This window comes from Ranitomeya imitator, chromosome 3 (assembly GCF_032444005.1).
Source record: "Ranitomeya imitator isolate aRanImi1 chromosome 3, aRanImi1.pri, whole genome shotgun sequence".
Taxonomy (NCBI): Eukaryota; Metazoa; Chordata; class Amphibia; order Anura; family Dendrobatidae; genus Ranitomeya; species Ranitomeya imitator.
In genome coordinates this window covers 835,995,441-836,011,834 of record NC_091284.1, presented here as the reverse complement: position 1 = coordinate 836,011,834, position 16,394 = coordinate 835,995,441, and the positions used below count along the sequence as shown (strand labels likewise).

Below are 16,394 nucleotides of genomic sequence, written 5' to 3'. Positions count from 1 at the left end.
TGTCTAAGAGAACGGCTCTTCCATTCGAAGACTCGTCTCAATTGAAAGACCCGATGGACAGAAAAATTGAAAGTCTGTTAAAAAAATCGTGGGAAACCTCCTCGGTAGCCCTCAAAGCCAACATTGCTTCAACCTGCGTGGCTAGAGCACTTTTCCGTTGGTTAGGTGAACTAGAATCCCACATATCTCAGGGTACATCTAGAGCTGAATTGTTGGAATCGCTACCCAGTCTCCTTAGAGCCACGGGTTTCCTAGCAGACTCTTCTATGGAAACCATCAGAATTGCTGCCAGGTCATTAGTACAGACCAATTCGGCTAGAAGGGCGCTTTGGTTAAAAATGTGGTCTGGTGATATCACCTCAAAGGCCAAATTATGCGCCATACCTTTTAAAGGTAACTATGTCTTCGGGCCTTCCCTGGATGACATCTTGGAGAAGGCAACCGATAAAAAGAAAGCCCTCCCAGAGCAAAAAACTCCCAAAAAGAAGTTTTTTCGTCCCTTTCAGGGCCAAACCTCTCAGAGAGGGAAAGGCAAGTCTGGGAGGTGGAGTTACCCAAAGGGAGGGGGGAGAAACATCCTTATCCCTCAGCAACAGCAGCAGCCGTCTCAACAAGAGAAGCGGTGACTTCAACCCGGTGGGGGGGAGACTCGCAGAATTTATACTCCAGTGGCAAAAAATCACCAATTGCTCCTGGGTCCTCAAAGTCATCGAAGAGGGTCTTCTAATAGAACTCATTTCCTCTCCCCCACGGGGTCTAAAAGTCACCTCCCTTCCCTCCGTGAAAGACCAGTCCACTCTAGAGTCGGGTCTCAAGACCTTAACCCCTTAATCCCATATGACGTACTATCCCGTCCAGGTGACCTGGGACTTAATTCCCATGGACGGGATAGTACGTCATATGCGATCGGCCGCGCTCACGGGGGGAGCGCGGCCGATCGCGGCCGGGTGTCAGCTGCCTATCGCAGCTGACATCCGGCACTATGTGCCAGGAGCGGTCACGGACCGCTCCCGGCACATTAACCCCCGGCACACCGCGATCAAAGATGATCGCGGTGTGCCGGCGGTGCAGGGAAGCATCGCGCAGGGAGGGGGCTCCCTGCGGGCTTCCCTGAGACGATCGGTACACGGTGATGTGCTCACCGTGTACCGAGCGTCTTCTCCCTGCAGTCCCCGGATCCAAAATGGCCGCCGGGCTGCATCCGGGTCCTGCAGGGAGCACTTCCGGGTCAGGATCAGGCTGCAGCTGCAGCTCTAATCCTGCCCGGCTGTATGTCAGATCACCGATCTAACAGAGTGCTGTGCACACTGTCAGATCGGTGATCTGTGATGTCCCCCCCTGGGACAAAGTGAAAAAGTAAAAAAAAAAATTTCCACACTTGTAAAAAAAAATAAAAAAAAAATTCCTAAATAAAGCAGAAAAAAAAAAATATTATTCCCATAAATACATTTCTTTACATAAAAAAAAAACAAAAAAAACAATAAAAGTACACATATTTAGTATCGCCGCGTCCGTAACGACCCGACCTATAAAACTGGCCCACTAGTTAACCCCTTCAGTGAACACCGTAAGAAAAAAAAAAAAAAAACGAGCCAAAAAACAACGCTTTATTATCATAACGCTGAACAAAAAGTGGAATAACACGCGATCAAAAAGACGGATATAAATAACCATGGTACCTCTGAAAACGTCATCTTGTCCCGCAAAAAACGAGCCGCCATATAGCATCATAACCAAAAAAATAAAAAAGTTATAGTCCTGAGAATAAAGCGATGCCAAAATAATTATTTTTTCTATACAATAGCTTTTATCGTATAAAAGCGCCAAAACATAAAAAAAATGATATAAATGAGGTATCGCTGTAATCGTACTGACCCGAAGAATAAAACTGCTTCATCAATTTTACCAAACGCGGAACGGTATAAACGCCTCCCCCAAAAGAAATTCATGAATAGCTGGTTTTTGGTCATTCTGCCTCACAAAAAATCGGAATAAAAAGCGATCAAAAACTGTCACATGTCCGAAAATGTAACCGATAAAAACGTCAACTCGTCCCGCAAAAAACAAGACCTCACATGACTCTGTGGACCAAAATATGGAAAAATTATAGGTCTCAAAATGTGGAGACGCAAAAACTTTTTTGCTATAAAAAGCGTCTTTTAGTGTGTGACGGCTGCCAATCATAAAAATCCGATATAAAAAACTCGCTATAAAAGTAAATCAAACCCCCCTTCATCACCCCCTTAGTTAGGCTAGGTTCACATTGCGTTAATGGGTTAACGCTAACGGACAGCGTTGCACGGCGAAAATGTCACAATTAACGCCGTGCAACGGGTCCGTTAGCACAACCATTGACAGCAATGTGATTTTCGGGTGTAGCGCATCGCTAGAGCGTGCCATTTTCGGCTCGCGCTAGCAAGGTGCCGTTCTTTTGTGGCGCGCCTCAGACGCTGCTTGCAGCGTCCGCGGCGCGCCCGAGGTCCGATCCCCGATCTTCCAGAGCGGGGACGTTAACGCGACCACTAAACACGACACCTAAAAAGACATTGCGTTAGCGCAATCCGCTAGTGCTAAACGGATTTCCCTAATGCAATGTGAACCTAGCCTTAGGGAAAAATAATAAAATTAAAAAAAATGTATTTATTTCCATTTTCCCGTTAGGGTTAGGGCTAGGGTTAGGGCTAGGGTTAGGGTTAGGGTTTGTATTACATTTACGGTTGGGATTAGGGTTGGGATTAGAATTAGGGGTGTGTCAGGGTTAGGTGTGTGGTTAGGGTTACAGTTGGGATTAGGGTTAGGGGTGCGTTTGGATTAGGGTTTCAGTTATAATTGGGGGTTTCCACTGTTTAGACACATCAGGGGCTCTCCAAACGCGACATGGCGTCCGATCTCAATTCCAGCCAATTCTGCATTGAAAAAGTAAAACAGTGCTCCTTCACTTCCGAGCTCTCCCGTGCGCCCAAACAGGGGTTTACCCCAACATATGGGGTATCATCGTACTCGAGACAAATTGGACAACAACTTTTTGGGTCCAAGTTCTCTTGTTATCCTTGGGAAAATAAAAATTTGGGGGGCTAAAAATCATTTTTGTGGGAAAAAAAAGGATTTTTTATTTTCACGGCTCTGCGTTGTAAACTGTAGTGAAACACTTGGGGGTTCAAAGTTTTCACAACACATCTAGATAAGTTCCATGGGAGGTCTAGTTTCAATATGGGGTCACTTGTGGGTGGTTTCTACTGTTTGGGTACATCAGGGGCTCTGCAAATGCAACGTGACGCCTACAGACCAATCCATCTAAGTCTGCATTCCAAATGGCGCTCCTTCCCTTCCGAGCTCTGCCATGCGCCCAAACAGTGGTTCCCCCCCACATACGGGGTATCAGCGTACTCAGGACAAATTGAACAACAACTTTTGGGGTCCAATTTATTCTGTTACCCTTGTAAAAATACAAAGCTGGGGGCTAAAAAATCATTTTTGTGAAAAAAAAAAAGAATTTTTATTTTCACGGCTCTGCGTTATAAACTGTAGTGAAACACTTAGGGGTTCAAAGTTCTCACAACACATCTAGATAAGTTCCTTGGGAGGTCTAGTTTCTAATATGGGGTCACTTGTGGGGGGTTTGTACTGTTTGGGTACATCAGGGGCTCTGCAAATGCAACGTGACTCCTGCAGACCAATCCATCTAAGTCTGCATTCCAAATGGCGCTCCTTCCCTTCCGAGCTCTGCCATGCGCCCAAACAGTGGTTCCCCCCCACATATGGGGTATCAGCGTACTCAGGACAAATTGGACAACAACTTTTGGGGTCCAATTTATTATGTTACCCTTGTGAAAATACAAAACTGGGGGCTAAAAAATAATTTTTGCGAAAAAAAAAAAAAAATTTATTTTAACGGCTCTGCGTTATAAACTGTAGTGAAACATTTGGGGGTTCAAAGCTCTCAAAACACATCTAGATAAGTTCCTTATGGGGTCTAGTTTCCAAAATGGTGTCACTTGTGGGGGGTTTTAATGTTTAGGCACATCAGGGGCTCTCCAAACCAACATGGCGTCCCAACTTAATTCCAGTCAATTTTGCATTGAAAAGTCAAATGGCGCTCCTTCCCTTCCGAGCTCTGCTATGCACCCAAAAAGTGGTTTACCCCCACATATGGGGTATCGTCGCACTCAGGACAAATTGCACAACAACTTTTGTGGTCTAATTTCTTCTCTTACCCTTGGGAAAATAAAAAATTGGGGGCGAAAAGATCATTTTTGTGAAAAAATAAGATTTTTTATTTTTACGGCTCTGCATTATAAACTTCTGTGAAGCACTTGTTGGGTCAAAGTGCTCACCACACATCTAGATAAGTTCCTTAAGGGGTCTACTTTTCAAAATGGTGTCACTTGTGAGGGGTTCCAATGTTTAGGCACATCAGGGGCTCTCCAAACGCAACATGGCGTCCCATCTCAATTCCAGTCAATTTTGCATTGAAAAGTCAAATGGCGCTCCTTCCCTTCCGAGCTCTGCCATACGCCCAAACAATGGTTTACACCCATATATGGGGTATCAGCGTACTCAGGACAAATTGGCCAACAATTTTTGAGGTCCAATTTCTTCTCTTACTCTTGGGAAAATAAAAAATTGGGGGCGAAAAGATCATTTTTGTGAAAAAATATGATTTTTTATTTTTACGGCTCTGCATTATAAACTTCTGTGAAGCAATTGGTGGGTCAAAGTGGTCACCACACATCTAGATAAGTTCCTTAGGGTGTCTACTTTCCAAAATGGTGTCACTTGTGGGGGGGTTTCAATGTTTAGGCACATCAGTGGCTCTCCAAACGCAACATGGTGTCCCATCTCAATTCCTGTCAATTTTGCATTTAAAAGTCAAATGGCGCTCCTTCCCTTCCGAGCTCTGCCATGCGCCCAAACAGTGGTTTACTCCCACATATGGGCTATCAGCGTACTCAGTACAGATTGTACAACAATGTTTGGCATCCATTTTATCCTGTTACCCTTGGTAAAATAAAACAAATTGGAGCTGAAATAAATTTTGTGTGAAAAAAAGTTAAATATTCATTCTTATTTAAACATTCCAAAAATTCCTGTGAAACCCCTGAAGGGTTAATAAACTTCTTGAATGTGGTTTTGAGCACCTTGAGGGGTGCAGTTTTTAGAATGGTCTCACACTTGGGTATTTTCTATCATATAGACCCCTCAAAATGACATCAAATGAGATGTGGTCCCTAAAAAAAAATGGTGTTGTAAAAATGAGAAATTGCTGGTCAACTTTTAACCCTTATAACTCCCTAACAAAAAAAAATTTTGGTTCCAAAATTGTGCTGATGTAAAGTAGACATGTGGGAAATGTTACTTATTAAGTATTTTGCGTGAGATATCTCTGTGATTTAAGGGCATAAAAATTTAAAGTTGGAAAATTGCGAAACTTTCTAAATTTTCGCCAAATTTCCGTTTTTTTCACAAATAAACGCAAGTTATATCGAATAAATGTTACTACTAAAATGAAGTACAATATGTCACGAGAAAACAATGTCAGAATCGCCAAGATCCGTTGAAGCGTTCCAGAGTTATAACCTCATAAAGGGACAGTGGTCAGAATTGTAAAAATTGGCCCGGTCATTAACGTGCAAACCACCCTCGGGGCTTAAGGGGTTAAAGAGGTCAAATGTGATATCCCAGGTTCCGGAATCAGAGAGGGATCGGGGACACTACTCTCGTCTATTTCTGGTTCCCAAACCATCGGGCGAGTCCCGTATTATAAATCTGAAGGGCCTCAACCGGCAAGTCAAATACCGAAAATTCAAGATGGAATCAGTGAAAAATGCGATTCCCTTGATAAGCCCGCACTCCTACATGGCCACTATCGATTTGAAAGATGCATACTTTCACATCCCCATTCATCAGAGACATCGCCAGTACCTCAAGTGTGCAGTGCAGAAGGGACGTCTGATAGAGCACTATCAGTTCAACGTCCTTCCGTTTGGGATCTCCTCTGCTCCAAGAGTTTTTTCCAAAGTAATGGGGGAAGTAGTCTCCTTCATCCGGAGGCAAGGCGTCTGTGTAGTGCCATACCTAGACGACCTTTTGTTAGTGGCTCCCACCAAACAATCTCTGGAGTCTCATGTATCAAAGACACTCGATATTCTGACATCTCTGGGATGGGTGCCAAATTTAGAAAAATCTCACCTACGACCCTCCAAATGCAGGAAATTCCTGGGAGTTCTTCTGGACTCTGCAAGACAAATGTCCTTCCTCCCATTGGAACATCGTCTGACTCTACTATCAAAAGTCAAGATGTTCAGAGACACCAGATCCCCTACAATCAGAGAAGGCATGTCTCTGCTAGGATCGATGACAGCTTGCATCCAATCGGTACCCTGGGCCCAAGCCCATTCCAGGATTCTTCAGGCACATATCCTACAGAATTGGAATGGTCAGCCCAGTTCTTTGAACAGGAGACTGTACACACCGGGCTGTGTCAAGGCCTCTCTGGCGTGGTTGATGACTCCGAAAAATTTACAAAAAGGAGTCAGTTGGACTCAGGTTCCTCTGACTACGGTCACAACAGATGCCAGCAAAAGAGGCTGGGGGGCCATGATAAATTGCACCCCTTTCCAAGGCTCTGGGACCAATCGACGAGCAAGAAATCATCCAACTACAGAGAGCTAAAAGCTGTAGAGGAAGCCCTTCTGATGGGGGGTCATCTTATCAAGGGACATCATGTCCGAATATATTCAGACAATGTGACCACGGTGGCTCACATCAGACATCAGGGCAGTTCAAAAAACAACAACCTGAAGAACATATCTGCCAGAATATGTTCCTGGGCAGAAAGACATCTGTTATCCCTGACGGCAGTCCACCTGAAAGGCTCATCCAACACTCAGGCGGATTATCTAAGCCATCAAGACATACATCCTGGAGAATGGTGTTTGAGCAACCAAAGTTTCGAGATGCTGGTGAACAAATGGGGTCTTCCAGAAATCGACCTCTTTGCATCCCGGCAAAATGCGAAAGTCGAAGCCTTCTTCTCCCTAAACCCCAGAGACTGCTCCAGAGGAGTGGATGCATTGGCCCAGGGATGGAATTTTCGACTGGCCTATGCGTTTCCACCAATTCTGATATTGGCAAAGGTCTTGCAGAAGGTTCGGGAAGAACGAACACTAACTATATTGGTAGCCCCATTGTGGCCAAAGAGGAGTTGGTACAACCTGATTGTGGATTTACAGGTGGATGGGCCATTCCAGGTTCCGATGGAAGAAAACCTTCTTTCTCAAGGACCAATACGTCTCCTAGACGTCCACAAATGGAATCTGGCGGCATGGCTACTGAAGCCCAGGTGTTGAGAGCCAAAGGACTATCAGAAGCAGTGGTTTCCACACTTCAAAAATCAAGGAAACCGGTGACCATTGCTATATATAATAAAATCTGGAAGAAATTCTCATTCTTTTGTCTTCCCGAAGTACCAGATCCCCTTAATCCGAATCTGTCGCAAATTCTAGATTTTTTGCAAAAAGGCCTAGAAATAGGCCTCAGGCCGAGCACCCTAAAAGTCCAAGTTTCCGCACTCAGTTCAATATTTGACCAGGATCTGGCAAATCATCGCTGGATTAAGAGGTTCATGATATCGGCCTCTAGGATGAATCCTAAAAAACAAATAACAGTACCCTTATGGGACCTGAATCTGGTATTACAAGGACTTACAGGTCCACCCTTTGAACCATTATCCTCCTGCTCGCAGAAAAATCTGATTTATAAAACAATTTTTCTAGTGGCCATTACCTCAGCAAGGAGGGTAGGAGAACTACAGGCTCTCTCAATAAGAGAACCATACTTGTCTATCCGAGATGACTCTATAATACTGCGCCTTGACCCCTCCTTTCTTCCAAAGGTCGTATCAGATTTCCACCGCTCTCAGGAAATCATTTTACCTTCTTTTTGCCAGAATCCAACAAATCCAAAAGAAGAGAAATTTCATACTCTGGATGTCAGACGCATTGTATTATTTTACCTAGAGCAAACCAGCTCTTACAGAATTGACCAAAATCTGTTTGTCCATCCATCAGGACAAAATAAAGGAAAGAAAGTAGCAAAAAGCACTATTGCCAACTGGATAAAGAAAGCGATAGCAGAAGCATATCTCGCTCAAGATAAAACTCCTCCAGTGGGAATCAAGGCTCATTCGACTAGATCAACCTCAGTCTCTTGGGCAGAAAGAGCAGGTGCATCAACGGAGCAAATCTGCAGGGCAGCCACGTGGTCTTCGTTGCATACTTTCTCCAGACATTACAGACTAGACGTAATGTCCAACAAGGATTTAGTCTTCGGCCGGAAAGTACTCCAGGCCGTTGTCCCTCCCTAGCGCCAAAATTAGTTGGTATTCCTCCGTATGCCGTCGTGGAAGGTGACTAGAGAAAATAGAATTATTCTTAGCGTTAATTCGGTTTCTAGGAACCTTCCACGACGGCGCTAGTTCCCTCCCTATATACTCCTGGATTAAAATCTGGGATTCAAGGTAAACCGATGCTATGGTTTTCAGTTATAAGTCAGTGGTGAGAGGGAGGTGGGAGGGCCTTTTAACCTCTCCATTTCCTGTTCCCCATTAGGGCAAAGAGGCAACCTCCGTATGCCGTCGTGGAAGGTTCCTAGAAACCGAATTAACGGTAAGAATAATTCTATTTTTCCCACAAAATTGTTCATTTAGCCCCCATATGTGGAGGAAAACTAGCAGGGCTCGGAAGCGAAGGAGCGCCGTTCGACTTTTGGAGCGCAAAATTGTCTGGGATCATTAGCAGACGCCATGTGGTGTTAGGAGGACCCCTGATGTACCTAAATAGTGGAAACCACCCACAAGTGACCCCATTTTGGAAACTAGACTCTTCAAGGAATTTATGTAGACTTGTGGTGAGCACCTTGAATCCACAGCTGTTTCAGAGAATTTTACAACGTGAAAATTATTATTATTTTTTTTTCCACAAAAATGTTGTTAGCCGTTTGATCTTTGGAAGGCAGGGTGAACAAATCAACAGCAGGTAAAGAAATGGTTTTATTTATTTTTTGCGGCATTCCTCGTGTGGTATAAGTGATTAGACGACTTTATTCTTCGGGTCTGTGCGCTTACAGCAAGCTATACCAGATTTATATCGGGTTTCTATGTTTGGCAGCTTTCACACAGTAAGACGCATTTTATTGCAAATAGCTTTTGCAACACCATATTTCGGGAGCTATAATTTTTTTCCATATTTCTGCCGACAGCCATGTAAGGGCTTGTTTTCTGCGGGACGAGTTGTTTATATTGGTACCATTTTTGGTCACTTTCTATTCCAATTTTTGAAAGGCAGTTCAGCCTCATCAAATTCCTCATTTAAATTGCTTAATAAACGGATATCCTCAGTTTCTCTAATATCAGATGGAGGAAATGCCATAAAGCCCAGATTTCCTATGACCGCCGGATTTTCAGTTGTGGGTACAGCTATCACGTGTGGTCTTGTTTCATTGTTGGCAAATTGTTTATGCAAATGCAGTTTCCTTACGCTTTTAAACAGATCTGTTTAAAAGTTGGTTAAATTAAAACGCTCTGGTAAACAAAAATTTAATCCTAATGACAGGACTCGCTCTTGGTCTGCTGACAAAATTTTATTGGACAGATTGATAATTCGAAGTTTATCATCAGTGGCGTTTATTTTCTCCACGACACTTGCTTGCGTTTCTTTTGTCCTGTTACGCTTGCGGCCCCCTCGCCGGACTCTCTTCCTAAAGGGATAGTTGCACCTGATGTACTTGCAATTATACGATCCTCTCCCTGTTCCTCCTGGCCACTAGAATCGGAGTCCGTGATCCACTCGTCTTTTATTGATTTTTTTCTTATTAAAGTTTTTTCCGGGACGATTTTTCGAAAAAAAATCTTTTTATTTTTGTTCCACGAGAACACCTGCCCCATATCGAAATCATTTTTGTCCCTTAGGAATTTTTCCTTTATCTTTTGTTTCGTATCTATTTGAATTATTACCAGTTTTTTCTCTAATTTCTTCAAAAATAATTTATATTGAGGTTCTGCTAATCTCGTAGATAATTCCTTTTTCGCTTTGTCTAGCTGTTCACACAAAGCAGCATATTCTTTTTCATTTTGCGATATAACCAGTAATAATAATTTCTGAGAGCATTCAAGATGGATCTGCTCCCATGCCTCCTTGAAAAACGCATCCTCCATAAATTGTGAAATGTCCTTATAAACCCGTAGTCCTCTTGGGACGCGGTGACACTCTACATAGGACTTAAGTGATTTAATGGTCCAGTATAATCTAATTTCTTTTTCGGCCAAGGTGTAGATTTTTAACTCCAAAGTCTTTGTACTGATCATTTCTAATTCTTCTTTATGGTTACAATCCATAAAGAATTCCACCGCACCCTCTCTGTCCGCCATTAAACCAAGCTCAGCTGGTGTGTTCAAGTCCGATTCCATTTGGACCTCATCAGAGGATTCCATAATATCAAGTCACGCTTGTATTCACCTGACTCACTTTCTACCTGTGCTCAGAACACAAAGTACAAATCCAATATGAAACAAGCCAAGATGCAGAGACTGTGCGGCACCAGGTAAGTAAATCTTCACAGGCAATTCAGCAAGCTGAGGCATACAGACTTTTAACACTTAGCCAGATGAAAGCATTCAGGGGTGGTGCACACCAAACAGTGGATCAGAGACTTCACTTGCAGTAATATATGTAAAAAGCAATGCGGCACTCACCCCAACGATGCTGTTGCAGAAAAATCCTTTATTCGCTGAAATCAGCGCTCAGGTACACATGGAGAGGCGGCAGGGAATGAACAGGAGAGGGTGCGGGGAAACAGGTGAGGACAACGGCCGTTTCGCGCTGTGCGCTTCAACGGGTCCAAGTGCAAACAACACACATGTCACTTCCTTTTGAGGGGATGGACAATCACGTGACTAAACGTGCTAGATTACAGGGAAGATTAAAACGTTCAATTTGCAATAGAAATGTTATACAAAGACAAAATATGACTATTTTAATACTATCAAAGAACTATATAGATAATATTTAAATTCAACAGAACACCATTTATAAAAATGCCGCCATATCGAGCTTATCGTTAAGACCAATAGGGCCTTGAGCATTGGTATCTAGGATCCACCTAGCTTCATGTTGAAGCAGAATTTTATTGCGATCGCCTCCATATTGTGGAGTTTTCACAGTTTCTAGTCCGGCGAAACGCAAAACGTCATTATATATATATATATATATATATATATATATATATAATTTTTTTTTTTTTTTTGGGGGGGGGGGGAGCGTTTATGCTGCTCCATGTGTGTTAAAATTGATAAGGCAGCTTTATTCTTCGGGTCAGTACGATTACAGCGATACCACATTTATATTGATCTTTTTATGCATTGGCACTTTTACGCAATAAAAACTTTTATACAAAAAATATTTTTGCACCGCTTTATTCTGAGAGCTATAACTTTTTAATTTTTCCGTTGACAGCTGTATGGTGGGACAAGATAAAGTATTCAGCGATAATATTATAATTAACATTAGTCTTTTTGAACGCGTTTTATTCCACTTTTTGTTCAATGGCATGATGAAAAAGCATTGATTTTTGGCCCTTTTTACATTTTTTTTTTTTTTTTTGTTAATATTTTTACCATTTTTTTTTTTTTACATTAGTCCCTTTTATGGGACTTTCACTTTCATGGCTCTGATCGTTGTTTACAAAACATCGCTGTCTATATACATAATTGTCTAAGGGGTACTTCCGTCTGTCTGTCCTTCTGTCACGGATATTCATTGGTCGTGGCCTCTGTCTATCATGGAAATCCAAGTCGCTGATTGGTCGCCGCAAAACAGCCACAACCAATCAGCGACGGGCACAGTCCGGAAGAAAATGGCCGCTCTATATTCCCCGCAGTCAGTGTCCCCGGCGCTCCGCTCCCCGCAGTCAGTGTCCCCAGCGCCCGCTCCATACTCTCCTCCGGTCACCGCTAACACAGGTTTAATGCCGGCGGTAACGCATTCCGTTACCGCAGCTATTAACCCTGTGTGTCCCCAACCTTTTACTATTGATGCTGCCTATGAAAGTAATGTTAAAAATAGTACAAAAACAAAAAACCTGCTATACTCACCCTCCGTTGTCCGCTGAGCCGCTCGCGCCTGCCGCCATCTTCCTTTCCCAGCGATGCTTTGAGAAATTACCCATAAGACCTAGCGGTCTCGCGAGACCGCTAAGTCATATGGGTAATTTCGCAAAGCATCCTGGGAACGCAAGATGGCGGCAGCCGCGCGCCCATCTGCACAGTGCCGTTGGATCCCACGAAGCGGATCAACTACAAGGGGCCCTCGGATCGTTAGGTGAGTATGTTTATTTTTTATTTTTTTAACCTGTGACATACGTGGCTCGGTAATATAGTACGTCACTGGGCAATATACTACGTGGCTCTGTGCTGTATACTACAAGGCTGGGCAATATACTACGTCGCTGGGCAATATACTACGTCGCTGTGCAATATACTACGTCGCTGTGCAATATACTACGTCGCTGTGCAATATACTACGTGGCTGGTCAATATACTACGTCGCTGGGCAATATACTACGTGGCTCTGTGCTGTATACAACGTGGCTGGGCAATATACTACGTGGCTGGGCAATATACTACGTGGCTCTGTGCTGTATACTACGTGGCTGGGCAATATACTACGTGGCTGGGCAATATACTACGCCGCTGTGCAATATACTACGTGGCTGGGCAATATACTACGTGGCTCTGTGCTGTATGCTACGTGGCTGGCCAATATACTACGTCGCTGTGCAATATACTACGTGGCTATATACTACGTGGGAAATATACTACGTGGCTCTGTGCTGTATACTACGTGACTGGGCAATATACTATGTGACTGGCCAATATACTACGTCGCTGTGCAATATACTATGTAGCTCTGTGCTGTATACTACAGTACGTGGCTGGGCAATATACTACGTGGCTCTGTACTGTATACTACGTCACTGGGCAATATACTATGTGGCTGGGCAATATACTACGTGACTGGGCAATATACTACGTGGCTGGACAATATACTACGTGGACATGCATATTCTAGAATACCCGATGCGTTAGAATCGGGACACCATCTAGTGCTTTATAATTGTCAGTGCCTCACTGACACAAGCTTCTTAGTTAGACCATGTGCAGTGCATAATCTATCTTGCTAGTGCCTGGTGACCCGGATGTTGTCTTGACGACCTCGGGTCACCATGGCAACGATTGGGCCCTCGTGATGACGTTGTGGGGGCTCCGATTGGAGGGGGGAGAGAGCCCCCCCTCATACTCCATGCTTCTAAATGCTGCTATTGATATCGATTGCAGCATTTAGGGGGTTAAACTGCCGGGAGCGGTGCGGGAACCACTCCTGGGAATGAGTGCTAGGTGTTAGCTGTTATGTTCTCTGAACACCTGGCGGTGATCGCGCACGTACAGCTCCTGTGCACTCAAAATAGCCATGACATATCCATACGTCCAAGAAAGGGAAGTCCTTCCTGACCAGGATGTACAAATGTGTCCAAGTCGAGAAGGGGTTAAAGCAAATTTTAAAATAGTTACACCCTATGAATGCGCGTTCTACTAGTTTATTGGGTGATTGGCGACCTGTTTAGACAGGCCAATATTTGGGGAAATAAGTGATTATCAGCAAGTCGCCAATTTTTAAGGACTTGGGGCTCCATAATTGACACTGATGGTTTAATCAATGTTTTTGGTCATTTTTATTAGTTTGAAAAAAAGTAATTCTAGTGTGATTTCTTGACTACTGATACATCTTGCTCATTATATAAATTTAATTTTATGGAATAAAGAAATAAAATACTGAAAATATTTTGTTTGGGCAAAATGTTATTTCTTTTTCCAGGTACCGACAAGATTAGTGATGAGAGTCCAAGGTTTTATGAATATGATCAATCACGGATCAGCAATAAAAGTTCTAAACATGGAAAACAATGTCAAAAGGAGTCCAAAGATGACGGCCCATTTTCATGCTTAGAATGTGGGAAATGCTTTACCCATAAATCAAATTTTGTTAATCATTTAAGATATCACACAGGAGAGACGCGGTTTTCATGCTCAGAATGTGGAAAAAGTTTCACCCGTATATCCTATTTGGTTGATCATGTAAGAATTCATACAGGGGAGAAGCCATTTTCATGTTTGGAATGTGGAAAATGTTTCAGCCAGAAAAGGTCTCTTACTGTACACCAAAGAAGTCACACTGGGGAGAAGCCATATTCATGTCCTGAATGTGGGAAACACTTTATGCATAAAGATTCTGTTGGAAGACATCGGCGACTTCACACAGGAGAGAAGCCTTTTTCATGTCCTGAATGTGGCAAAAGTTTTATCCAGTACTCTGCTCTTGTTGACCATCTGAGAATTCACACAGGGGAGAAGCCATTTTTATGCTCAGAATGTGGAAAATGTTTTAGCCAAAGCTCAGGACTTTTGGAACATCGAAGAATTCACACAGGGGAGAAGCCATATTCATGCTCAGAATGTGGGAAATGTTTTTCTCATAAAAATGGTTATATTAGACATAAGAGAAACCACACAGGGGAGAAGCCATTTTTATGCTCAGAATGTGGGAAATGTTTTACCCTGAAATCAGATCTGGTTATACATCAAAAAACTCACACAGGTCAGCAGCCATTTCCATGTTCAGAATGTGGAAAATATTTTACCAATAAAACAAGTGTTATTAGACATCAGAGAAAACATCACAGAGGGGAGAAGCCATTTTCATGCTCTGAATGTGGCAAATGTTTTGCTTTGAAATCAGATTTTGTCACACATAAGAGAACTCACACAGGAGAGAAACCATATTCACACTCAGATTCTGGGAAAGAGGAAAACCCTGTAGATCAAAACTTGTTGATCATGTAACTACTCAGTAGGGAGAAATAAATTTGGAAAATGTTTTACAACCCAAACGCATTTTAGGTATCAGAGATGTAATTGGGCAGAATTAATTTTTATGCTTAGAATGTGAGAAATTTTTTACCAATAAAACGAGTTTTATTAGACATCAAAGAAATCACAGGCGGGAGAAGCAGTATTCATGCTCTGATTGCGGCAAATATTTTACTTTGAAATCAGATCTGGTCACAGATCCGAGAACTCACACAGGAGAGAAACTATATTCACGTTCAGATTCTGGAAAAGGGGAAAACCCTATAGATCAGAAGTTGTTGATCACCTAAGAAGTCGAACACATTTTAGATATCAGAGAATCCACACAGGGAAAAAGCCGTTTTCATGCTCATTCAGAATTTTTATTCACTGTTTATAAAATATCACTGCGTTTATTTAACCACTTGTGTTCCGTTCAAGGACAGCAGCTGAAGGTTGTTTGCAGTGGTACTGCTGAGCCCTGGGATGGGCTTTGTACTATACAGCAGTGGTCACAGGGAGCACACGACAGCACCACAATGTTGTTCACATCCTAGGTCAATAGCAACCACACAATATTTAGGTGGTCATAGTCCCTCAGGCCTTCCATGGCTGTATGCCTTAATAGCCCATGCTAATGATATGAATTATCTGCCTTTTTTTTATTCCTGATATAGAATAATGGTTTGGTATAAACTTTATTATAAAATGACATTATTTTCCATCATAAGTGCTTTCATTTTGCAAAAATGTAAAAAAAAATAAAAAAGATACCGGTATATATGGTGTTCATGCAACTGTAATAATGTGTAATTTAATCCACATAGTGAATGACTTTAGGCCCCTTTCACGCATCAGTTTTTTGCTATAAGTCGCAATCTGTCGAATTTGGAAAAAAACGAATCCGGCGACTGAATGCGACGAATAGCCTCACATTTTGTCCTTCGTTCGCCGGATCCGTCAAAACCTGTCCGGCGGCCAGAGACAACGGACAAAGTAACTTTTTTGTCTATGTAGAAAGATCGGACAGCGACGGATCCGTCGCCATCCATCGTTTGCTCGAATGGAAGCCTATGGGCGCCAAATCTGTCAAATGACGGAATCCTGTGATGGATTGCGTTCTTTTTTTTTTTACTGAGCATGCTCCTATTTATTTAGGATCCGATTAGCCAGATCCGCTAGTCGGATCCGTCAAAAAAACAAATCCATCGCATCAGTTTTTCACAATCTTCGACAGATTCATCGATCCGTCTAGCCAACGGATTGTGACTGACGGCAAAAAACTGATGTCTGAAAGGGGCCTTAAATGTAGAATTGTTGCTGATCAATTCACACGTCCCATTTCATCAGCCATAACAAAAGTGGTTTGTGGCCCCTGCTCGTTAGAGGAAGTAGCGCCTCTTACCTGCTGACGTTCGCAATTCTTCTTTTGATT

The 16,394-nt window shown here is 42.8% G+C and overlaps 1 protein-coding gene across 1 annotated transcript in view; it reads left to right on the top strand.

Moving 5' to 3' along the window:
- The window catches only part of LOC138671839 (zinc finger protein 84-like), a 105,814-nt gene extending 89,999 nt beyond the window's left edge, over window positions 1–15,815 (top strand). Inside the window, exon 18 of the mRNA XM_069759970.1 lies at window positions 13,929–15,815. Coding sequence (XP_069616071.1) covers window positions 13,929–14,953 — 1,025 coding nt within the window. The 3' untranslated portion in view covers window positions 14,954–15,815. The remainder of the gene's footprint in view (window positions 1–13,928) is intronic.
- Window positions 15,816–16,394: the final 579 nt, after the last annotated feature.